Source organism: Falco cherrug, chromosome 5, assembly GCF_023634085.1.
Source record: "Falco cherrug isolate bFalChe1 chromosome 5, bFalChe1.pri, whole genome shotgun sequence".
NCBI lineage: Eukaryota > Metazoa > Chordata > Aves > Falconiformes > Falconidae > Falco > Falco cherrug.
In genome coordinates, this window is record NC_073701.1 from 44,695,681 (window position 1) to 44,721,450 (window position 25,770).

General features: G+C 42.0%; 1 protein-coding gene across 5 annotated transcripts in view; it reads left to right on the forward strand.

The window, feature by feature from the left end:
- Positions 1-25,770, forward strand: part of CRADD (CASP2 and RIPK1 domain containing adaptor with death domain) — an 89,964-nt gene that overhangs the window by 59,629 nt on the left and 4,565 nt on the right. Inside the window, exons 3-5 of one of the 5 annotated variants that reach the window (XR_008732380.1) lie at positions 7,193-7,279; positions 8,597-8,740; positions 9,163-9,292. The exons of 1 other annotated variant lie outside the window; for it this stretch is intronic. Coding sequence is in view for 3 of the 4 variants with exons in the window: in XM_055711302.1 (XP_055567277.1) it covers positions 7,193-7,279 (87 nt within the window). In the remaining variant the exon portion in view is untranslated. Of the gene's footprint in view, positions 1-7,192; positions 7,280-8,596; positions 8,741-9,162; positions 9,293-25,770 lie in introns of those variants that run through there. 3 more of the 5 variants (XM_055711304.1, XM_055711302.1, XM_055711305.1) reach the window with 3 other exon arrangements.

Consider the following 25,770-nt stretch of genomic DNA (forward strand, 5'->3'; position numbering starts at 1 on the left):
ATAGACTCTTTCAGTGGTTAATGGTTCATACTCAACTTGGAGGCCCGTGACAAGTGGAGGAGCACAGGGTCTGTACTGGGACATGCCCTGTTTAACATCAGTGACCTGGGGGAGGAGACCAAGTGCACGTTCACCAGGTTGACAGATGACATCAAACTGGGGGAACCAGTCAGTATGCTAAAGCACAAGGTTGCCATTCAGAGGGACCTGGACAGACTAGAGACATGGGTCAACAGCAACCTTAGGAAATTCATTAGGGATGAATGTGAAGTCTTGCAGCTGGGAAAGAAGCAATACAGGCTGGGGGCTGATTGTGGGGAACAGCTGTGCTGGAAGGGAACGTAGGAATGTGATAGACAGCAACCAAACATGAGCTGGTGCTGTGCCCCGACAGCAAAGGGGGCCGACACCATCCTGGACTCTTTTTAAGAGGAGCAGAGCCAGTAGATTGAGGGAGCTGATTATCTCCCTCCACAGTTAACAGGGCACATCTAGATACTGTGGCTAGTTTTGGCCTCCTGAGCACAGGAAAGACATCAATAAACAGCAGGGAGGACAAAGGCCCACCAAGATCGTTGGAGGCAGGAGCACGTGCCATGTGAGGAGCGGCTGAGCGCTGGCTTCAGTGCACCCATTCCTTATTTTAACAGCAGATATACACAAAAGATTTCGTGCTGGTTCATGTCCTCCCAGTTGACAGATGAGTTAAAACTCCCACAGCAGGATGTCCTTCTTAACCCACCAGCCCCCCAGCAGAGGATTTGATCGTTGATGTTTCCAGAATATTTTTGGGAATATAGTTGATATATACTTTGAGACATGGTAATTAGAAGACATCAGGTCCTATGAATGCTTTGGAACTCTGGACCATAAATATGATACCGTATTCTCACTCTTACCAAAAATCCACAGTGCAGACCCCAATGGACATTATCTCGGTGATGCTTGACAAGAAATTCAAGTAAATGCTTATTCATTTTTTCTCTGGAGACGTAGAAGTTCTCAAACTTCCAAAATTATGCTTTCAGAATGGAGTATCTCTTTTAGCTCTTCACTTTCAGGAGGTAAAAATAAATTTGTGAACTTGCAGAGTAGAAGGGGCAATTCACAAGAAGCTGACAGAGAGCTGTTAAACATCAGTGAGGCTTCCTGTGGTGGATCTCATTGCTGCCAAAGGTGTTAGCAATAGCAACATTTTAATTCCAGGAGCATGAGTTCAGGGACATCGATCATTGTCTTGTTGCTTGTGGTATCCTTTTCTTTCTCAACCAGTTCCCCCAATTTCCAGCAAGATCTCTAAAGGCTGAAGAGAGAAAGCTATGACCACTTTCAGAGATCCAGACTGGGACAGAGTTGGCAATACCCTCTGTCTATTGAGACTTGAGCAGCTGGTGCTTGCTTCACAGCATAAATATATGTCAAAGAGCATAAGCACTTCCACATTCTTTCCAGTGAACTTATTGGTTATACACATGATCATCATTACCGGTCCAACTTAGCCGGGACTTCACCAAGTTATAACCGTATAGATGATCCAAGCCCAGGGCTCCAGCAGCACACAGCCTGGCGTGGGGCAGGATGGTTCCACGGACAGGGTCCCCGCTGGAGAGCCCTAAGGTGTGAGCCTCCACCCGACCTTCTCTGTCCGAGGACATGGAGGAGATGTGTCATTCAGTATTCAAGCTGTGCTCTGGGGCCGCAGATCCTGGAGCAGAATTCCTCATCCTTCTACTGAGCTCCATCAGAGCATGTTGACAGTCTCCCTCTACTTCTGGTGGTGCTGTGGGCGCTCATGTCCTTGCTACAAAGTTACCCATCAACAAGGAATGTGCCTTGCCTACAAGGTCTTGAAACTCGGTAGTTCCTCTTTTGTTTCTTTCTTTCAGAATCCTGATTTTTTCACATAGCTATGAACAGTTTTCTGTTCAGTGTCAGGTAATTAACTTTTCTGAGTTACTACATCCTGCCTTTACTTACACTGCCCTGTTCTCTTGAATGCACGTCTTGTCCTGCATAGTTGTTACTACCAGTATTAATGACCGAATCAAAAAGAGTACAGCTGAGTTTTCAGCTCCTGGGCAGTAAATAAGGCCAAGAGTTAGGAGAAGCCACCACCAAAAAATTTCCCCAAGCTTATACTTCGTAAATGGAGCTAATTTTATCTGGAAGTCACTGAGACATAAAAGGTGCATGATTTTAATGTCATTTTGATAAGCCACTTTTCAGAATAAATTTCACTTTAAAACCTCAGATTGTCAATAGGTAAATATGTTTTTTTAAAAAAAGCTGGCATGTACAGACACATTTAGAATGGAATAGAAAGAAAGAAACTAGTTCTGGTTATTCAGAGAAAGCAATGGAATATACAAACCTCTGCTCTGTGCTGAAAGAGACCTCATGAGAATATTTGGGTTACTAAGAAAATTATTAAAAATTAAGAAAATGCTGAAAGCAAAATTTGTCTTCACTATTTAACCCCTTGTTACTGCGTATTGCAACACTCTTGAATTACATAGTTATATGTATGCATGTTCAGCAATAGCACTGCATCATTACAGTGAAATGAACATTGGAATAGGTGAGGGTCTTCCCTTAGGCTTTATTTAAGACTTCAAACAAGGGCAGGTAGTTCTTAAGTGATACTTAGTTTCCCTGCAGGAACTGTATTCACCTTTGTTGTGCAGGCATAGTATTGCACAATGGCTTCTCAGTGGGTTGGGTTTTTTCCTTGTTTTATTCTCCAGCTAATCTTCACACTGAGCTGGGGAAGGATAGCATGTAATTTAATATAATGAAGGTTATTGCAGAGGTAATTGTTGCATGGGTGATATTAAAGTAGCACTTTGCTGCTGCTGAGCACTTCACTTCCCATTTCAAAGCTAAAAAAACTTCAACAACAGGGGAAAAAAAAAGAAAGAGAAACTGCATAATTTAGATCTCTTTATAAGAAAGCATTAGAGCATTCTCCAGTGTGAGGAATATTCATCATCGGTTCTCATACGTGATTTGCCAGCATAACCAATAAAGAAAAAATAAGACAAAGCCACCAAACGCTGTGATTACAGATCCTCTGTTACTGGCATTGTAACCACTTTGTGAAGTTTGGGAATAAATGAGTAGATATTTTTAGACTTTGTTGCACAATAGAGATGCTTATGTGCCATAATTAAAATTTGCCTTTGTGTCATAGGCTTCATAATCCTACTTGTGTGCTGGCTGGCCTGTACATCCCTTTGTGGGGGTATGGTCTGATCTGGGATTAATAATCAGAGTTTGGATGTGCCCTGATCTCCAGTTCGGACTCAGGCGCATTGTGTTCATATGTGCATCACTTGACTTGTATGGCAGCTGGCTGGCTGTGATGAAGAATCAGAGGGAAGACGTGGACTGGGGAGAACAGCTTCTAGTTTCTTGGCAAAGCCTTCCAGATTTTCAGCAAACCTGCAAGGCCAATTTGATTAACTCGCAAAGTACAGAAGGTGATCTCAAAGAATGTAGTCCTTCAAGCAGCAGAACAGATGATCACATAACTGCTGTGATATTCATATATGCTTTAATAACTTTAATAAGTGGAATATACTGCTGCCTGCTTGCAGAGACAGATCATGAACTCCTTATCTTGTAAATCTCTACTGAGCTCACGGGGCTGACTAAAAGCCCACAACATTTTCTGTAAGAAAAGATGTCTAAATTCAAAACCATGGCCAAATCTCAAATTATTTATATTTTAAAACTTCAGGGGGAGTTTAGGTTATCAGAATATAAAATACCGCAGTATTTCTCTTTACTTACAGCTATATACTTTCCTGTGTAAGAACTGCCAGCTTTCAGCTGCCAAGTTATAATTCAGATGAGGCTGAATTTCAGTAACAGACAAAATTGTTCTTAAACACACCTTGTTTGTAGACCTGTTTGGGACACATCAAGGACTTGTGTAAATGTTTTCTGTGAAGATGTATTTAGGTCAGGTACATAGTATGCTCCTGGTGTCTTAAATTTAGCAATTTTCCTACACTTCAGCGCTGTCTTTTGCAGTGTATTTGGTTTGGAAATGCAACTGATAGCCAACTGGCTTTTCTTTTAAGAAGACTCAGAATGCTTGAACAAATTAACAAGTTGTGAGGGCTTCCAAAGGGAAATTGCCCAGACTGGAATATGTCTGAGGAGAGTTTGTCATCAAGGGGAATTCTCTGCCATCTAAGAAATCTTTCCTCAGTAGTAGACATCCCTTACGTAGAAAACACTGCCAAGCACTTATGGAAATATTAGATCTGAAAATGACTGACTAATTGGTCGACTGAGCTTCTTCTAACACAGCCCCCCCCCCCGCCTCTCCCCCCCCTTTTTTTTCTTCTCTTTTTTTTCTTCTTTCTTTCCTTTTCTTTTCAAATCAGGCAGTTTAGAAACCAAAGACATTCCTGGCCAGGACTGCTTCCTCAGTTAACTCAATTTTCCCATTTCCTCCCTGGCTTCCGCTGGCTGCGCTGGGACAGGAAGTTCTGCTGCACCCTGCTCAAGACTCATCTCCTTCTGCAGCTCAGGCGAAGTGTTTCACCAGTCCTTTGCAGACCCTTGAGCAACCGCTGGTTGTGAGCACCAAAGCAGGAGGCTAGAAAGCCCTACATGCTTTTACTGCCTGAGGGCAGCTGGAAGAACAATTTCACTAAGAAGGACAAAGAGGTTAGAGCAGTCTTCTGGGAACCAAGACGTGTGGATTCAAACCTCCTAAGAAATGAATTGTGGGTGCCTAGGGATGTTGGACAAAGTGGCTCAGTGGCAGCACTAGTCCTCAGATCTCATTGCGAGGACTGTGACACTTGCTTTTGAAATGATGGATTAATCCAGCTCTGGAAGAGGATTCTCGGCTGAGAACCATGAATGGAGACGTACCTCCTTGTGGCCCTGTGTTAGACTCTCACGTTATTGAGGGGAGTATGGCCTGGCATTTCTCATTTCTTTGTTTCTTGTTCAGTCTGCTAGCTATTGTGAATCATGCTCTCATAAGTCTCACTTGCCCCATGCATAGCTTAGAGGGAGCCTCAGCCTTCAGGAAGGTGTGTGAAGATCACATGAAAATCCAGTCTGACATTTTGCAAGTTTGCACTTCCCAGTTTTCATTTGTTCAGACCTCTGTGGAGCCCTTAGCTGTTTGGAGCAGTTTTCTCTTTTTAAGCACATAGTACAATACCTTTCATCAGCATCTTTGTCCTGGAGCATTTTTTATGTTTGCCTGTTCCTCTTAAGAAATGCAGAGTGTGCTTGCTGCTGAGGTCTGAAGTACTCAGCTTGCAGCACTGCAGCAGATCTCCCACTCTGGGTCAATTCCAAAATACAGAACTTGTCTTTTCTCAGTTTTTCTCCTTTGCTACTCTTATCAGGCTATGGCTGTTCCCACAAGATGACATGTCAGAGTAGATAGATGCCACCTCCCCTGCCTTCTCAGAGGTTTTCCCTTTAGCCTCATGAGCCTCAGGAGAGATTAGCTTTTCAAAGCTCTTGTCAACAACCTCTGAGAATGCGTCAGATTTTTCTCCCAAAGCTTGTACTTTTTGCTTCAGTGCTGCAAGCTGCTGGTCATTTCATCCTCAGGTAAGATCACTTCTTTCTCAATGACACTTGGCAAAAAGTTTGGAATTGCCTTTCCTTTGACTAAGACATTTAGCTTGTTTGGGCCTCAAGTACTCTGTCTTTCAGGTAATTTAATGCTTAACCCTCTGATTCCTTGTTTAATGGTGCACATCTCTTTCTGAAAGAGCAGGTGGAGAAGAGAGAAAAATTGCCTTACAGGCATTTTGCAATCTTGACAATTTGAGAGGCTTTGAGGGGGACTGTGAGGATTGTCTGTGAGAATCTACTAGCAACGATGTGACTGCTTTCCATTGTTGTAATGCTCATCACCATCCTTCTCTCTTCCCTCAGCATCTTCAGCCTTGAGGCTCAGAGAAATGCTATAAAGGAGAAATTAACCTCCATGAGCATCAGGATGCAAAGTCTGAGCCTTAACAAACACTAAAAAGGTTCCTTTCCTTCATTTGGAAGGAACATCTAGAAGTAAAGTGAGTATTGCAAAGTGTGAAACAGGCTGGCAAGACTAATCTTAGGGCCATAAAATATTACCAAGGCAGTTGCCCCATGCAGTCTTTCTGCTCACAGTGGCAGCCGGTCTCATAGGAGAGCTTTGCTGAACTTCTGTATCTGCAGGGAGGTGGCTTGGAAGGGCTACAACAAAGGACGGAGACAGTTCACAGTATTTTAAACTGTAAGTTCCAAACTGAAATATTTTAATGTAAGCTTACTTACAAGCAGTAGTACCAGCTTGAATTGCTAAGGCTGGAAGGATTTTAGAAGCTGGACCTATAATTTTCTGTTGAACTTTCCATGCATAGGTTGCAGTGTTTACTGACACTCAGTAATGGTACCAGAACCCAAATTTGGTTTTCATCACAGAATTTGCATTTCATGGTCATGAAAGGTGGAACTTGATTGGCCACTTTCACTTTCCTTTCTAAGGGCTATTTTTAAAGTGTTTCACTTTCTGGCTCCCCTCCATTTGACCTGTGCTGTAATGTTTGGAATAGAGATGCTTCTGGGGAAACATTCTATCCAAACAAACTCCCTTCCACCCTGTTTTTCATGAAATCTTTCTTGGATGGTCACTAATGCTCTATTATTTTTTTTCCATTACATTCTCTATTAAACACAGACATACACTAGAGTTCTCATGATTAGTAATTTCCCCAAACTAAAGCAATATTAAATGCTTTTCTGTTGGTTTGTTTTTTTTTTTTTTGTATTTTGGAAGGCAATTAGAAACACTATGGTGCTTACTTGTTTGTTTTATTTTGTTTTTCTTTGCTTTGGGGCTTTGGGGATTTTGGGGGGATTTTTTTTTCTTTGTTTTTCCTGACTATGGGCTGGGAAAAGTGAGGAATTGGAAACCCTGGAAATCCTTGGCACTAAAATCAAAGGAAGTTTTTCCCCTTTGGTAGTATGTTTGGAAATGAGGAGAGATGAGTTGTTAAAGAATTGGTCATTACACTCTGATTTATGGAAACTTTCGGTAGTGACGATGCCTTCAGTTGTACCTAGGGACATGCAAGTTCCTTCTTTCACAGCATGCTGATGTGTTAGGTCTTCCCAAAGCCGTGCAGACCATGCAGATGTTTTGAAGACAGATCTTTCCTTTTTGCAGGAGTGTGGCAGAAGAAGAATGAAATATTCATGGGTCCTCCTTGGCTGATTCTCCACTGGGTATGTCCCAGTAAAGAAAGAAATGAAGGTCAGAAATGGAAAAGGGGACCAAATGATCAGGGTAGAATTGATGTGAAGGTTTGCTGTGCCTGTGGTCTGTCTGAACCTTTGCCGAAGTCTGGCTTCCCAAGAAGTTGCTGTATTTCTCTATCTTGCTTTATCTGTGCTTTATTATTTTATTTCAAGTCTCGTAAAATCAACAACTCACAATGCAATAAAATTTCTGCTTGCTTTGTTTATGTCAAACATAGATATCTTTCTTCCTCTGCACGTCCCACACCTGGGATAACATGATGAGAGGTCTCTTTCTTAGGTCTTCACAGACTTGCCTTTGTGTCAGGGTTTTTAAATCAAATAATTTACATTGTATCCTATTGTTGGATAAAATATGTATTTCATATGCTGCTTTGGTAGCCCAAGTATCTTGGGACTTACATTCTTCCTGCTGGAGTGTTTTTTCAAAAATATCTGGTTTGAGTTGATGAATCTGAAAACTATAATCTGTATTTTTATTATGAGCTTCTTGGCACTGATATGTAATAAATTTACTTCATTACCCCATCCAAGAGAAATACGACTAAGCTGAGGGTCATGAATGTTTCATATCAATATCCTGTCTTTAATAAATCCTGGTCACTTCTGCAAAAAATCTGTCTGCTTTCTGTTTTGGGATGTTCAGGAAGAAAAATAAGGGAAAATGAAGTATTTCGGTCTGGGACTTCCTTCCTTTTCTCTGCCTCCTTCGCCTTTGTCTTCCTGGTAGATACCTCCAGTATGTGCTAACTCAGCTGGGCTGCAGCTGAGCCCAGGAGCCAGAATGGAGTTGGTACATCCATACTTCTAGTGGCTCACTTTCTAGAACGTTCTAACCTCTAGCATTTTAAAGCTTCTGCCTTCTGAATCCTAAATTGTTTGTATGTAAGAGCTTCCCACCCAGCCAAATATTTTCTCTCTATGGCAGTGGCAAACAAAAGGCAGTGTGAGACCAGTAGGCTTGTGGAGCAGTGGAATAAACCAAGAAAACCTAAGTGATGGGAACTGCGTGCTGTGCCTGGCAGGTAGCACGTGGCTGGGGCTTACAGACACTGCTAGTTTTAGTAGTAAGAAGGCTTTCTCGATAGCATTGCCTGGTCCTTGCACTCTACCACTGTACTCTGCCTGTCTTCCCCACAGGCCAGCATCTATGCAGGCAGCTTGTTCTGATTTTCTTTGATTACTTTGTTGACTGGGGATGGACAGACAACCTTAGGGGTAAGCTTGATGACTGTGTGAGGGATTAACCTAAAGTGAGAGAAAGTAGACAAAATGAAAATAAATTAAGACTATATGTTTTTATTCTCATTAGAGTTTCAGGAGATGATCCATGGGACCCCTGCTGGTACAAAAACCTGCTGTGGGGGAAGATGAAGCCATGTCATTAGGTGTAACTAATAACACCACCTGTTATCTACAACAAAAACTCAAGCTGTGTTCTCATAACAAATGAAAGGTATGGCGTAGTAGTTTCCCAAATGAGCTGTGATATCAAGATTTCAGTTTACTTTGGAAGATGCTACCAGGATGTAATTTCATAGGTGGGTTTTCTGGGCTGTTATAACTTGTCAAAACACACTTCAATTACTGCAATTACTGGAATTCCCTGGAGGAAAGCAGCCTTCAGAGGAATGAAACCCACAGCATACCAGCACAGATAGTTTTCCTGTTTGTTGCATAATAGGGTGACTTGCTTGGTTATTCCATGGTTGGTCCTTTCCATGCTGAAAGAAGTATTTGGAAGTGAAAGTCCAGACTGTTCAGTGGCCTTATCTTTTTTTGAAGTCAGGTTGTGAAATGAGGGAAGAAACCAAAGTGAGGGAAGAAACCGAAGTAAGGGAAGCTTAAAGAATTTTCTAATCATCTCATCCCCTCCAGGATGAAGGGAGAAAAAAGATTTGCTGTGTGCATGGAAGACAGGAAGCATGATTTTGCAATTACAGTGTATGACGGAGACTCCAGAAATCCTGATTTTTTAGCTCTGCCACAGATCTGTCTGCCATTCCCCCCTTTCCTTGCCACAGGTGATATTAAAATCAGCCTGGGAGGACCCTGGAGCCTTGTGAGGAATGACCCATGTCTTTTCTGCCTGATGTTGTTGCAGAATATCAGGATCCATCAGCTCTGCAACACACCTAGATTTCTACCCACGAACAACAGCAGGGTGGATCTAGATTCAGGCCATCGTATGGGTGGGTGTGCAGGACACTTAATTTGCAGTGTAAATAAAGACATAATGTGTTAGTATTGCTCCAGACAGAGAATGTCTGCAGTGTGCATAAGCTATCCCTTGTTTTGGGAGACACCAGATATTTGGGACCGACACCAGATATTAAAACCTTTGGCCTGAAGCTCTGGGCTTTATTGCTCGTAGTTTCATTTGCTTTTCAGCTCACAAAGCAATACTTTCCCGCTCTAAATACAGCTTTTCAGCTCACAAAGCAATACTTTCCCACTCTAAATACAGCTTATCACAACAAAAAATGCATGGTGCTATTGCAGTTGCTGTGGCAGACACTGCACTTAATGAGATGTTCCGTGTGGAAAGCCGCACTTCTACACAGCACAGCTCAAGGCTTGCTGAAGCTAGGAAGAACAGCTGGCTTGGCTGATGCATGCTCTGTGATACTGAGTTTGGGCTGACACCATAAAATATGACCCATTGATGCTTTATTGCTGGTGTAGGGTTGCTGTGTTCCAGCTGCACCAGCTGGATTAACAGTTGCTGGTGGTCTGCTGAGAAGTTGCGTGTGTGTGTGCAGTTGGGATGTTTCTTCTACTCCTATTTCCAGGTGCAAGCAGACTGAGAGTCATAGAGGAAAGAGGGTGATGGTTGGTTGTCCCCAGAACTCATCATGTTTCTAAGAGCTGTTATTTGTGTTGGTTTGCGTGGAACTTACTTGTGCCAACGATGGTTACTGGACTTTCACTTATATCATGTTTTGTAGATAGTTGTTGAGTTTTAGGAGGCCAACACCCTGCTGCTGGGTCAGGGCAGCATTGAGTTACATCTTGCTGTGCTGGTGAGCCCTGCCACGCTGTTGGAAGGGGGAATACACAGAGGAAGCTGTGCTGCCTTGTGGTCACAGCACACCCCTGGAGACTCTGCTGGAAAGGGTCTGGTTGGTTAACAGCCAAGCCTTACAGGAGTTTCCTGGCCATAAATAAATAAATAAATAAAAGCTGCTGAAGGAATAAAATAAATAAGTATGTGTTTCTGTCACTGTCTTTTCTGGTACAGTCCTGCCTTATGTACTTCCTATTGCAGATAAGGTTTAGACTCATTCCTGTGTCACAAGCTTTTTTTTTTTTTTTTCATGGGAGAACTAGAATAGCCAGAGCAATGGGTTGCATTCTGCACCTAGTGGTGCAGGCTCTGCTCTGAACCATGTGAATTTCTAGTTGGGAATTCAGATTTTCCTAGTAGCCTCAAAAAAACCACCACCCTCCACCACCACCACCAGTTAAAGCAGGAAGATTGTTGTAGGCAGTTAATTAAAAATTGTGTAATGTTAATTATATAGTCTGGCTAGATATGTGCTCCTGTAATACTTAAAATAATAGTTTGAAGGAAGGAATTGGAGAGATGACTATTTTTGCATTGGTAAAAAGCGCCAACAGTCTTTATTTTTGAAAACAGCCAGGGGCTGGTTTGGCAGCAAAATCTTAACCCAGCAGCCATCATGCTTTGCCATCTGCTCAGACAAAGCACACCTTTAACAACGCTGATGCCTGAGCAGAAACGGAGACAGTGTGCAATGTATACATGCACGTCATTCCCATGAGTGACTGTAGGGTCCCAAACCTGCTCAGACCCCAGCCCATCAACACCACTGGAAAATCAATAGCCTCTGTGCCTATTTCTTCTCCTTTATTGGCTACTCCAGTCTCTCCCCGCTCCCTCTGTACATGGGAAGGCTGCCCCGGCTTTTGGCCGCTCCGGTCCTTTCCTTGCTCACCAGTGCTTTCCTCCCTCCTTCCCAAACATGAGCAGGCTGTGGGGATTAACACCGGGGGTGTGCAAAGCCAACTGGCAGAAGGAAAGCATCACAAGCTGTGCATCCACACTGGGCTACGGGATTTGATTTATACAGCTGAAACTATGAAAAACAGTTTGCAAAGATACAGTTCAAGAGAAGACTCCAAGGTGACATCTTGCCACACTTGAGGCTGGGTTCTGTGCTAAATGAAACAGAGGTACCAGCTGTCTGCTACCTTCCACATCAAATGTCAGTATTAAGTGGACACTGATTTAGGAAATTTTAAATTAAAAAATGGCTTCTGAACCTCGCTGAAGAAAAAAAGCCCCAAAAAAATCTGTCTTGGTGGAAAATTTTTGTGGTTTTTTTTCCAACAGAAGCTGAGGAAATCATTATTCTCCCTGTCACTCTCCTTCCTGCTTGAAAAAGTGGGTGTGGAATGAGGGAAAAGGCTGGAGAAGGAAGAAAAAAAGAAAAAACCAAATTCATTATTTAAAAGTAGGAAGGGATTTTTGTTATGGAAAAACTTGCAACATACCTTTGACACAGCAGTCTACCCATCCGGTGGGAGAGCTGCGCCCCTGCCTGACATGGGTTAGGAGACAGACTAACTGCCTTTCTGTGATGGAGGCACATGGTGGTAGCACCCTGCCCCAGCTCCAGGGTCCTCCGGCAGCTGCAGCACAAGGCAGGGAAGAGAGGTGGAGGAGATAGCAGACAGTGACAATAGGCTAAGTCAGTGCTAACAGTGGGAAACCAGAAGTAGTCCACGCTTTGAACTTTCTGGGAAAATCTATCACTGTGTAAATGCAGACATCAGAATTTGACTCACAGGTGTTTTTTTCCAGATTAAACCCAATGCCTTAAATTCCGCCTGAAGAAACTGGCAGAATAGAGCTGAGGTGCAGACACTGGAGGATGCTTTGGTAAGCACTGACAGTGGATCAGCTCTGCTCTTGGTGTAGCTTTTCATGAATTTTTGAGAAACTGTCATGACAGCACCTGCATGCGCAATGAGCACAGATAGGAGATATTTTTAGATACCTTCATGAACTACCTGTGGTCACCGGATGACTGAAAACAGAACAGGGCAAATCTTAACTACCTCTATCTTGAATGCATGGGAGCTCCTCTATGCAGGGCTTTTCTAGCTCCTCAAAAGCTTTAGGAGGATCTGCTCTGTATAGAGCTGTGAGATCAGAGCTCCAGCCTCATCCCAAGCTCATATGTGCATATGTATCTGCATAATATTTTAGCCTTTGTATCTCAAATGGCTACTGGCCCCTTTGGTTATCAGTACCTCTGGATTTCCAAATTCCAGTATGTTCAATACCATACTTGAGATTATTTGGGACAATTTATTATTTACATTTCTGGGATGTGGTCAGTTAGGTTCTCTGATTAAAGCTGCAGAGGCATGGCAGGGCTCCATTGGCATCTGAAGATGGGCACCTTTCAAAGCAGTGGTCATGAGTCCAGCATGGACGAGCTGCTGGGCTGTTGGCTTCTGTGGTGCTTTTCCTTTTTTACCTGTGTAGGCCCAGCTCTTTGGAGTCATTTGAACGTAAGCATGGCAGTCTCTGTGTACATAATGAATGCAAAGCCTTTTTCACAACCCACACCTGCAATTGCAAACTCTCCAGTGCAGTGTCTCTCCTCCTGTGTTTGTATTTAACAGAAGGCCAGTCTCACAGGGAGTTTCCAGACAGTGCAGTGTGGAAGCCACAAAATACAGTAGTTCAGATGTAAGAAGGGCTAGGAGGCTGTTGGTTCAGAGTTCCTGGAAAGCTTGGGATGGTGTACAAATGAGGTAATATCTAAAACATCTTCAAATGTTTCTAAAGCAAATGTTGCACAATTAAATTAAGGTTTCAGAAGAATAAAAAGTAGAGTCAGATTTGTTTTTCTGTTGAACAGGACAAGTGTGTCATATTTAATGATTCCCATAGAAAAATGTGGACTTCAAAATCAAAGCCACAGCTGTGTTGTTAGTCTAATAAAGTATATCGGATTGGGACACAGAGAGCAAACTGTTGCATAAAACCTGAGCAGTTCTCACCACCTCTTTCTAGTGTTTTGTCTTTTCCTAGGCGTTCTCTTTTGATGTAATATGGGTATTCATGCAGTAATTATATTTTTTCTCAGGGTCAGAGATGGATGAGCACCAGAGCTGTGCTGCAGATTGCTTCAGCTGCCTCCTGCTGTCCCTGCATGTAGCTCTGATTTTATTTCATAGATATTCTCAAGCTGTGTTTCTTAATGAAACTGTCTTCAAAATAGCAATCCATGGGTTTACAGAACTACAAATTTTTTACAGTTGTGTATCTGAGACAACTTTATATGTTGTTTGGAATTACTTCATTAAGCTTATGTTCAGCTGTTCCAAACATACTTCTGTTCCCTGTAAACGTTGTGCTCCTGCCATGCTTACAGACACAGGCGTCTTTGGTTGACCAAGTTTCTCTACTTGCATGTGGAAATAATTGCATGACACAAAGAACAGTATTAAAAATTGCTTATACTTTCCTTGCTTTGTGTACAGAAGGGGTCTGTTGAGTCTCTTTGTCAAATGCTTTGGATCTGGGTTGTTTGAAAAGAACTAGTAGCTTCTGGTGATCCAGGGATCCTTTTCTCAAGTCTCACAATCTGACTGCACAGAGCTTTCTGAAAACATCGAGGCTCTTCATACTTTTCAGCTTAACTGTGCCCATTCACTTGGCAATGTTGGAAGTAAAAACCTTCATAGATCTTTAAATTCCAAGATGCCTCGAGCAAGGAGTTTTCATGTGGTACCTAAAGTTCTCAAATGATTCAAATACAGTATAAATGTCACTGAATAATGTCTAGTAAAGAATGCCTTCAAAAGCCTAAGTCATAGCATTACCCTCATGTTCTTGTCAACCTCTTTTGTGTAGACAAGAAGCCCTCACTTTCAATCTACAGAACTGAATAAAGATATTTAAATAGCTCAGTCTTGTGGCTTTAGCACACAACTCCTAGGCTGTATAACAGTCTTAGAAAGCTGGGATCTCCCAAAATCAGGGAAAACCAAAGCATTGCAGCCAACTTTTCTTCTGTCTTCTGCACTTGAACTTGTAAACTTGCTCATGAACCCTCTGTGCCTGTCATTAGCATATTTACACACACTGAAGTGCAAGTGGAAGGTCAGGTGAGGTAGCTGGGCACTGTTTGTGTGGTCTGCACACAGCAAAGTTAGGTTTGCATATGCTGATGTGGTGTGGCACATTTCTGCAAATGGAAATTTGAGGCCACTTTTGCAGAATGTGTTAACCTCTCATCACCAGATTGTTCAGCGCTTCTCTGAGGAGCACACACACAAAATTAGGTAACATGTTGAACATGAAGCTGAAAATACTTAGCCCTGTCTCCAAAATCAGTTAGAAGGGTCATTGCAGGGTGTGTTTGATTTCTTTAATAAAGTCAACCAATGCATAGCAGTTAACATCTGAAGAAGGGAGGAAGAGAATGATGTGGATGTTTACGGTTCTGGCACCGAAATATTCAGCATTACAAAAAAACCCCACTGATCTCTTTGTTTCTGAGTTTGTAGAACTAAGAAAATGTTTCCTTAAGAAAAAAAAAATACCCTTTTTTAAGATTGCTTTTCCATTGTTACCTCTAGGAGGTAGCTATGATGTCAGGAACAGTTGTTGAGGAAATAACAGCCCTTCTCTCTTGTTCATAGCAGGATTTCAGTTTTGGCTCCCCCAGGGACACAAGAATCATTTGTATTCCTGCATCTCTGGGATGGAACAATTTGCCTTTTGGTTTTGTTTCAGTGTTTCTTAGATTAGGTATAGCTGTGTGAAAATCCCAAACCAAGTAAAACAAATCTTTCATAGTCTGTGTGATCTTCCAGTCTTTTCATTTCTGATGTTAAAACATTTGCATTTCTGATTTGCTATGTACAAAAGCCAAAATGACTGAAATTTCAGTTCTGGATCAAAATCTGGCAGCTAGTAGACTGCAAAACCATGAGGGAAAACATTGTTCTATATGCATGAGACAGGAAAATTAATGTCTTAAGGAAAAGATTTTTTCAAATGTTTAGGTTTTTCATATGAATTGTCCCACCAATACTAGCATAAATCTTCTACAGATACCGTAAGTAATACAAATGTTTGATTTTGAACTTGCTTCAGTTGCTTTGGCAAAACACTATCTCTGAGTGAGTAACAGAATAATTGGGTTTGCAGCCTTCGGGTGCACGGCTGTGACTGTGAGTCACCTCATTATTTTCAGTAGTGTCTTGGGATCTCTGATGACTGCAGCTGGTCAGTGTGTGGTGTCACACGGTACAAGCCGTGTCACAGGGCAGCCACAAGCCACGCCAGTGAGCGCATCGCAAGGGATATTAGGTCAGTGCTGACTCAGAGGGGAAAGGACTACTCATCAAACCCGTGGTAGTATAAAGTGCCCTGTGAATTAGTACCTCTGTTTATGAAGTGACTTCACCCACGCTCCCATTTTCATCCTTTTTCTCACAGAGCGTTGTGACAGTTCCCTAATCTGAATTTGTGGAAATGAAATAAAAAAGGGGATGAATTTGACTTGCAGATACTTAAGACTTTCATATTTTTTAATTAAGATTTTGAAAATATATGCATGTGTATATATATGTATACCACACACAAATACAATCTCACATTTGCTTTACAGATAATTAAAAGTCCTATGACTGTGACCTTCTAAAATGACTGACTGCCTTACTCGTCAGCTGAAGTTACTTTCGGACAGTACTGATCTGTCAAACCAGCCGTAATATTCCAAACCAGTTTCTTTCAGGTCTTCAAGTGACTTAGCACTTGAGAGGGCTGTTTGCGATGCTCAGCCTCCCACAAGTCTGGAAAAGGAGAGAAGCAAATGACACCACCTGAAGCTCTCCTTCCCTACGCCTGTGGAAAGCTCTGCCTTCTGACTCAGGCTGTTGAATTGCACTTGGCAAGCCAGGCGTAGAAACCAAATGTAGCTGAGCAGTGTATTTTAGTACCAGTACCTGTCTTTTCCTGTGGATTTTGAAATGTCAAAGAGTCTACTAAAGTTCATAAGTCTTTAAGGCACTGACACAAGGAGGAAAAAAACAAACCAGAACAGAAGGGTCTAAGTCCATGTTGCTTATGGCATTCTGTGAAGTCTTTTACACCTGTGCAAAATGTCGGTAATGAGACGCAAAACAAACCTGTTGCATTTTATTTACTTGCTTGCATGGGTGTAAATGAATAAATAAAATGCCAAGCAGTGGAGGATTTGGCATAATGATAGTACTGTTTTAGCTTGCTTTGCCTGGCTTGTTCTATTAATATATGTTTGTGGTCAGGAAGGAATGTAGTCTCACTTCGCTAAAATCTGAAGCTCAGTAAAGCATAGTATGTGCAAAATTAATCTTGGTTTGACACCTGCCAGGCAAAGATCTTCACCAGCCAAAGGCATTCTTCTTAACCGAGCTCCATCTGTTGCACAGATCTTCGGTTCTGATATTTCTAACTACTCGAGCTAAAGCAAAAGGAGGAGCGAAATTGAAGAAAAAAAAAAATCTCTAGGAGGAATGAACAGTTTTATCAAGGCTAAATATAATGGCTTGTTTTCATACTTGGTTTAAGTCCTGTAAGGGAGACATGTACGATTAGTTGTGTTACATAAGAAAACAGTCCTTCATACTGGCAATGTGATTTTTGTTGTTGCATGAAAGGAATGTTAATAGTAAAGTCCAAGCGCACAATTTTGTTGTTGAAGTGCTGCAGCCTTTAGAAAGATTTCTTGGTAGGAAAGTTGCTAGTAAAAAATTTACTCAGTTATTGTACTTTGCAAATAAAAAACCCAAAGAGTCTGCTGTGATTCTTGCACGCAAAGAAACAGCAGGAATAACACTTGCCTCAGTTCCTTGAAAGGCAGCTCAGGCTATTTGAAATAAGCATCCAAGTAGTATCTGTCAAAAGATGTTAACTTCCAATCCCCTGACAAAAGTTACGTGATGAGTTTGTCACCTAGCTGACAAAACAATCATTAATTGCTCCATTTGTCTTTGTTTTGCACTTTAAGTGAGTTACTCTGTCAGAGCTGCCCTGCCCACTCCGGTGACATTTGCCCCCTATGAAACCATGAGAGGTCTACTGCAAAAATGAATGTACTTTTGATCGTCGTGACTTCATACAACCATGCGCTGGTGGTTAATTATTATTTCTGATAGCGTGGAGAAGAAATTTGACTGAGGGAAATGATGGCTTTGTGTGCCTCAGACCAATAATTAGTGGTTATTATGAGTGTTATCACACACTGTTGAATTCACTAAGAACTGCAGAGCATTCAAAAGTATATAGAAATCCATTGGTATACTTCAGAATTTGTTTTTTTCAGCATTATTTCTAGAGTTGACTCCTGGTGTGACTGCCAGCACGTAAAACAGAGACTCTCATCTCTGCTTTCGCAGGCTATCAGGTAGCTTTGTATGTCTAACAACTAGTTGCACCTGGCTTTCAAAAACTGATCATGTATCTTCTTTCCATATAACTTTTCAAGTCCTATTTGTTCATTTGGAAAAAAAATCTTTGGCCAAGGTCTAAATGTTTGGTATCTGTATTGAGGCAGCTCCTCCAAGTAATTCCTAAAAACTCAGTTGTTCCTCAGAACCTCCCGAGTAGATTTTTTTTTTTTTTTTTTTTTAGTGTAATGCTGCATGCTGAACTTGTTCATACATTTATACTGAAGGTATCACTGCAAGGATAGCATTATTAGCTATGGCTTCAGTGCTAATGAATGTAGCTTATTTACATATCACAATATAGAAATTCATAGGAAATACCAAGCAAATTTTTTTTCCACTTCAGTGTCTACAGCAACATCAAGTGCTGCTAAGAATAAAAAAAGTATAAAAACACAGAATAATTAAGTCTGATCTTGTCTGTAATGTAGGGTAATCCTGCTTGAAAAGAGGGCAGATATAGTATGTTGTGTTTGTGTTTTCTTTGCATAGGTATTCTTTCCCTTGCATGCATATGCAGTTGCCATTTGATTTATGAAATTCATTATTTGATTTCATGGTATGCAACAATAGAGATATACTATGTGGGATTATAATTAATGTTTTACATGGGAAACAGAGTAACATCTACACTATTGCTGAAATTTCCTCCCTGCACTGCCCAATAAAAAGCAGACGAAGAAGTGAAAACCCAATCTCTTTCAACTCCAGGGATAGCTCCCTATGACTTAAAAATGATGAAAACTTAAGACAGCATGAATTTATTTAGGGACTTCTGTCAATCTGTTTAATTGGATTAATACTGAAGGCCATCAGTATAGCAGAAATCGGTGGAGGTACATAACCTCTGAAACAGATTAAAAAAATGTTTGGGAAAACTGCATAGCTACTGGAGGTGAATAGTGGGAATACAACTGAAAACTTTTGTCATGAAATCTGAAATGTTTATGTTTCAGGTTTTAGCAGTGTGCTGCCACATCTGCAGCTACTAGGCAGTCATTAGCAAGTGAAAAAGAATATACAAATTAGCTGTTGGTATTGAGCCAAAATAGAAACATCTGTGTTCTTGAATTGCGTGTAGATTTACAAAATTTTATGCTGTCTTTTTTTCCTACCCTAATACCCAAAATGTATTTATTGTCACAAAGCGTGATGCTTTAGAGCTCACAAAGAAGAAGAGACTGGCAACAAATGAGGATATATGTACTTTTTAATTACAGCAGTAACGCAGGGTCCCAGCAAGCTTTTGGCAGTAAGGAGCTGAATTTGGTACCGTGGGTAGATTCTGTTTCACTTGAGGGAGACTGTTTAAAATTGCCATAGATTTGATTGTCACGGGATCATGGCCACAACTGATTCTGCACGTTGGCTGTCATAGTATTAGATTCCAGTTTATTTAAAATAAGACAGAGAACTTCCTATCTTTTACTGCAAGTCATAAAACCCAGCATGATATGGAAGAATGCAGCCTGTCTGAAAAATTTATTTCATATTTGCTTTCATTTTGATTAGTGCCTTTCATAATGTAATTACAAGATATGGAAATGTAAATTACTGTGATAGAAGTATGCTTACAAGTGTTTTACGATCAATAATTAACAGAGGTTGGTTTTATTATTGCACATTCTGTCTGTTAATGACTGTTTGCATTCATCATATCAGAAGTTTTTAAGCTACAGAAACTTTACAGTCCTGCATTTGTGAAGCATAACTGTGGCATATACTCGGCTGAACATAAAATTCTCTATCAAGTTTGTTTCACTGTAACATGGTCAGATGAAAAAAATGCGCTGCTTTCTAAACCTTTGGTTTAGGTGTTTTTCTTTTGGTACAGATTCCACTCTATAGTTTAGTCTGGGTATTTAACTGAGCAAGATTTGATTTTTATTGCGCTAGGTAAGATAGTGTTTCTTCTTAGGAAGGTAAGTGGGCCTGTTGTTCCTGCAAAGGTGCAGGATTTCCCTGTGCTGAGTCAGCTCTATGGGGCGCAGAAGCGGGAGTTCCCAAGCAGAGAACAGAGATCAGTGCATGCTTGGCAGTCATCGTTAGATGGAGTCCTCTGAGAGTCTCAGATGGGGTGAAGGAGGTGGGCATCTCTCTGATAGTGAGCAGAAGCCGCCAGAGGAGGCAACCAGCGCAGCTAAGTGGAACAGCTACCGCAGTCTTGTATCTTGCAGCTACCCATGTAACTCACCACTCATGTTTGGCAGGAAAAACAGAGAAACAGCTATGCCTGTGCTAAAAGCAGGAGAAAGCTATACATCTTCTCCAAATTATTTCAATCTTCTATAAGTTATTTTAATCTGAGTGTATTAACTTTATATATGGGAAGATATCTATAATGGGGTCAGCTATCTGTCTTCAAATAGTAAAGGATTTACAGTTCAGTTTTTCTCGCTTCTTGGTAAAACACTTTTTGGAACCACCTGACACCAGGAGGCAGACCTGGTGGTTTTGAATAGACTTTAAATGGGCTGCATGATCTGTGTTGTTTCAAGATATATATAGCAGATGTGTATATGGTAATAGAGACGAGGAGTATTTTTCCATGTTCTCTGGAGCACAATTATTTGAAGCTGTTGCAAAACACTATAATGTTCCCTTCCCAGCCTTTGAATCAGTCCAGTTTGCATTAATTAGCAACAATGACAGTGACAATAAGAACAACGCCCAAATTATGTAGCAGGGGTCAGTTTCTGGGTAGCCTGTTCTACTTTTTTAATGATCAGCAATTTGAGCTTGTTGCTTGTGATTGAACAGGTCCTGAATCAGACCCTTCTAAAGTTCACAGCAACAAAATAACCTTATAATGCTTCATGATCATTTTTAACTTGCACGGGAGGGAGGAAGCGCTGCGTTCTCCATACAGGCCTGCCAATTGTCATATATCCAGCGTGATACTTTCCCATCTGGCACTCTAGTCATTCATTGCTGCAGGCTGGCTTGGAGCTTATGAGTTCGGATTTGCTGTAGGAAGAGGGCAGGCATTTGCCTGCAGTACCACCTGTTAGGATAGGGTTGGGAGAGAACAGCTGAACAAGGAAGCAGAAGAACAGCCATGCAAGTGGAGGCCCACTGTCACCTCCCATCTCAGCCCCTTTTCTAACATATCAAGCCAAGCCCCCCCAGCCCCTGCAGTTACCCAGAACCTTCTGTTTATTCCACCCTTCTCACCAGGACCTCCACCATGGTCTGGTCTTCGACTTCAGTGATCTACAGCACCCACTGGGATCCCTCAGAATGCTTACTCTTTGCTTTCCCTTTCATCCATTATCTCCAGCGGCTTAAGGGGGGCTACAGCTCTCAGAAGTCTTCGACATCTCCCTTTGTGGTAGTGTTACATACCTTCCAATTCAGGTTCTGCAACCCCACCTCATTGCTCTTGAAAGCCTGTCCCAACCTGATCCGCCAAGTGTTGTTCTGCTTCATGACCCACTTTTACTGTTGTGCTCAGGCCAAGGGGATTTCACTTTAAAGCAAATATACCTGGTTATGTGCAAGTTGTTTGCTATTGTGACATTCAGTCATTAAATAATTTCTGGAACATATACACAGCTGCCAAAACACACAGCGCACAGTCTTGGCAACCATGGCCATGCCCATTCAGTAGCCACTGCTGGGTCTGTGGCTCAGGCTGGTTGAATAAGTGCACTGCACTCTGAGGGGGCTGGAGGAAAGCAGAGCCTGGCACAAGATTCTTTGCATGTTTCCCTTTAGCTGAAGCGCCCCAAATGTCACTGGCTGCTGGCGTGTTAGCCATGATGGCTCTCCGGAGCTTTGAAGTCCCTTTTAGCATAGTTTCCTATAGTAACCACAGCTGTGTGTTCCTCTATTGCGAGCTGTCGCGTGTCTGCATGTACCCCTAGTAGCTTCTGAACCTGTTGGCCAACTTCAAGAAGCCTGCCTAGGTTGCTGTTGTGGACAGAAGCAATGTCATGAATGTCTTGAGAATTGGTAAGCAGCTGGAGAAGTCCTGAAGCACAAGTCAGCTGTAGGACTGACACCTGGGGGAAACAAGGCTTCATTAGTTTGCTGCTTGTGGACCTGCTTAATCTAATTTTAGCACTTCTCAGGGAAGAACTGTACTCCAGATGCCAGGAAAGACGATTAAAGAGGACTCTGAAATGCTTGCTTTGAACTCTTCAGAAATTATGAGCAGGATCTGGTAAGAGGGTCAAGTGAACAACAGTTAGTGACTTGAGTAGAGATCACTGAAGGACTCTGTACACCTAGCAGTAGGAGATGCTGAGGCCAGATGCATGCCTAAGCAGTTAGTCCTTTTTGCAGTCCCATTCCAATTAAGCAGTGCCTGAAGCCCAGAATCACCTAGCTGTTTCTGGTATGATTGTGTAAAAATCAGAGCATTTGCCTAGCATTGCTCCTGCCAAGGGCTCTTGCATGCAATTTTGTTCTGTTTCAACATACCCTTGATTCCCAGGAGTTTTCTCTCCAACAGGCCCCATTCTAGAGAGTGGGAAGCATTCTTGACCCTTCCCGGGGAAATCTTTTTATTTTTTGCTGGAATGATTTATCAGGAGAAAGGAGATGAAGAGGACCATGACTGTGTACCTCAACATTAGGTTGTGCAGCTCAGAGGGACCTGAATTCCTGTCTCCTCTGCCAGGGCTGCTTATGCCTTCTTATCCAATGAGTATGTACATGGTCATTTAATTGGATGAAATACAGAGTCAGCGCTGGAAGCAGAGACCAGTCCCCAGAACATCCTTTCCCAAGGGACAGATTTGTTAGCTAGTTACTGGGTAAGAGGTGGGTCGTTGTATCCCTGGCTCTCCACTGGTCTCCTGAACTACCTGTGGAGTTGCCCTTGCTGGATTAGGTAGCAGCTGATTGAGACTCTTTCAGCACCTTGGATTCAGGTTCATCATTTCCATCAAAGTCCCTTTTACACAGCAAAGAGCAAAAGCCAAAAAGCTGTTTTTGTGTTGCATCATGTAAAAATGTATTGACTGCATAAGGGTGAAGTCTCCCTGAAACTTCCCACAGATGCTTTTGGTCGTGCACAGAGGAGTCACACTTACATGCAGAAGGGTCCTTTAGACAAACCCATGAGGCACTCTGGGCTGCCAGCAGTTCTGGGGGATCAGCTGGATACTTTGCAGATCATCCAAAAATGACTCAGCAGGTTTTGCTGCTGTGTCCTGTGTTGGACCAAGCTCGCTTGCTCCCCACTGCGTTCCAGCAGCGTGGAGAGTGGGAGGTCAGTTCCTCGATGCTGATAAAGACTTTCCCATGGTGCAAGACAGCCTAAAGATGATCTCAGCTTTTTTCATCACCTAGGGATGGTGATGAGAAAGCAAAAGCAAAAAAATACCTTTGAGTGATTCAAAGCCCATTGTCATTGCACTTTATCTTGCATCCTCCCACTTGTATCAAGTGGAACAGAGCTGGGGCGAGTTTATTTTCCATCCCCCTGATTGTTGCAATATCTTTTTGAAGTCCCCTACTTAAAGCTGGAGAGGCCCTGAAGAAAAAGAAATGCCAAAGTGGCAACTGGCTGCCTTTGCCCCATATATAGCTTTGGTATCTGGGTTACTCTGTTTTTTTCTGGTACGTATCTGTGATACTGTCTATTAGTATCCAGTTCTGTTTCCCGTCCACACTCACCAGCACCTTTGTATCTCCTGGTCTGTGCAGTGGTCTGGAGGCACAGATGTACACACAGGCCAGAGGTTGTCAGCATCTCCTGTTTTTTAATTAGGACAAGTAGGATAACAGCTTAGGGTGGATGAGCTTTCTTGACCAGGAAGAAGCACATTCCCTCGTGCTGCAACTTTGAATAGGAGTTGTGGGTCTTTCTGTGAGTCGGTTTCAGCTCCAAAACCAGGGTGGAGAGTGTCCTGCCCACCTCCAGCTTGGAAAAGGGGAATTTGCATGGTCCCAAGCACCATGCCAGTGAGCTGGCTGGCAGTCCCAGGAGAGCAGCTGAGCACTAGGCTGGCTCGCTCTCCAGCACATGTCAGCTCCCCATACCTCAAGGACTTGGTGGCTTCAGCATGAGTACTGAGACTTCAGCCTCTAAATCTCTGCAGCATGCAGCTCTGGCACTTTGTGGCGTAGACTGTGCCCACAGCTGGACTTGATGTTTCACTTGGTGTGCCTGCTGGAGGTGACAGCAGCGCAAACTGCCTTCTCCAGGGAAACCCTCAACAGCCTCTGCTGGTGCCCCAAACCCCATTTCTAACAGCGCAGTCCTCATTTTGCTAAGCTGAAGCATATACCTAACGTAAACACGTACACATGTCTCCACACTGGATCCACCTAAAACAAGAAGAGCCTTACATTTTTTGCAGAATTGAGGTCTCAGTATCTTAGACATACCTTTCAAAGGCAACTGCAGGTTCTGCATAATTGAAACTTTTGCTCTAATCTCATTACCTCCCTCAGGCAGTTCCTGACAAATGGAGATTATAAGTGAGGGTACGTAGTAAACATAACTAAAAAAAGGCATCTTTAATATTTTTGCAATGTGTTCAAAGCAGCTTGGGTGCTAAGCACAGAAAACTCATTTCCCTTTTACCTGAAATGGCATTATGTTTATTAAATTGAGTAACATTAATCCTAGAACATATCCAGATCTTTTTGTGATTTTGCATTTGTCATAACCAAAAGATCTCGCTAAATATTTCTCTGTACCTCTAAATAATATTGCCCATCATGTAATACTTGTTTCAGATTTTCCTCAGTGACTTTGTATCAGAACTGAAAAAGAGCTATCATAGAAAATAAAATGGGACTAAAATAACAGTCCTTTGTATTAAATTTAACATTTGGCTTCTGTCCCAGAATTTTCCACATCCATATTAGAATCAGATGGTAGCATAAGATGAAAAGATTTCCTGGATGGGTTTAATTCTTACTCTTATTAAAGGGCTGATAACAGGCTGAAGGCAAGATACTTGTTGTAGTAAAAAAATCTGCCTAATATCAAAGGCTGGATGGACGAGCTGACATGTATTATTGTTAGGCCTCCCTGCTTGATCTCATTTCAGTATCATAAAAACATTTTGCTAGTGCACATGAAGTATAAAAATTCCAGCATGAAAGCATAAAGCCCAGGCTGGCAGGTAGTGCTCCTTTGGGCACTTGGTAGCTTATGGCACTTATGCTTAGTAGCTGACCATAAGCCAAGGCAAGGTAGTGTTGGTGACAGCACAGTGTAGCTATATTTATTTTAAATTTTAGTTATTATCAAATATTTGCATTCGTGAAAGGCGCTTCCTCGTCCTGACTTACCTGTGGAGTAGGTATCGCGTCTGATGTGACAGCACAGGTCAGCCCCACCAGTATTGCTCAGCCTTCTTCAGGAGCCTGGGCTCTGTCCCCAAACCAGCCACTTGCCTAGGGTTCCTTTGGCAATCTGGAAGCAGAAAGATCAAAGGGACCTAAACACTCTTCAGAAAGCAATTTTCCCTTTACTCAAAGCAGCTTTGTATAGTACTTATGTGTGATTGGGCTTAAATTGTACAAACATTTGCAGGCTCTGGTTATTCTATGCAAAAACAATTACTTTTGATAAAATGAAGGAGTGGTGCTTTCTAGTGTTGCTGTTCTGCTGTAGTGGAGACTGTGAGCATGATATTGGAGCTATAAATTAGATTTTGCAAAGCAGCTCTCATGTAGGGAGTCTGCTGCGTCAGACCAACAGGCTGTAATCAGCATTTTCTTGGGGATATTTTTGCACTGGTTTGATGCAGTATCTTCAACAGTAAAAGTAGAGAACCAATTGCAGGCTGCATTGACCCTTCGTTTCAGCTTGTGATCACAAAAGGTACTGAAGAGCAAATATGCTTCATAGATATCTTATGCTGCTTTTCTAAATGCAACTTTTAAAAGCAATTTGTATGTGGCAGAGAATTGTTTAACCAGCACTAGATGTTTACAGCATCAACTTCAACATCTGAGTTTATACCCAGCACTCCTTTTACAGTCAATAGAAAGAAATGTGCACATTTAGAGGAGTAATTTATCTGATTATTTTGGACATCT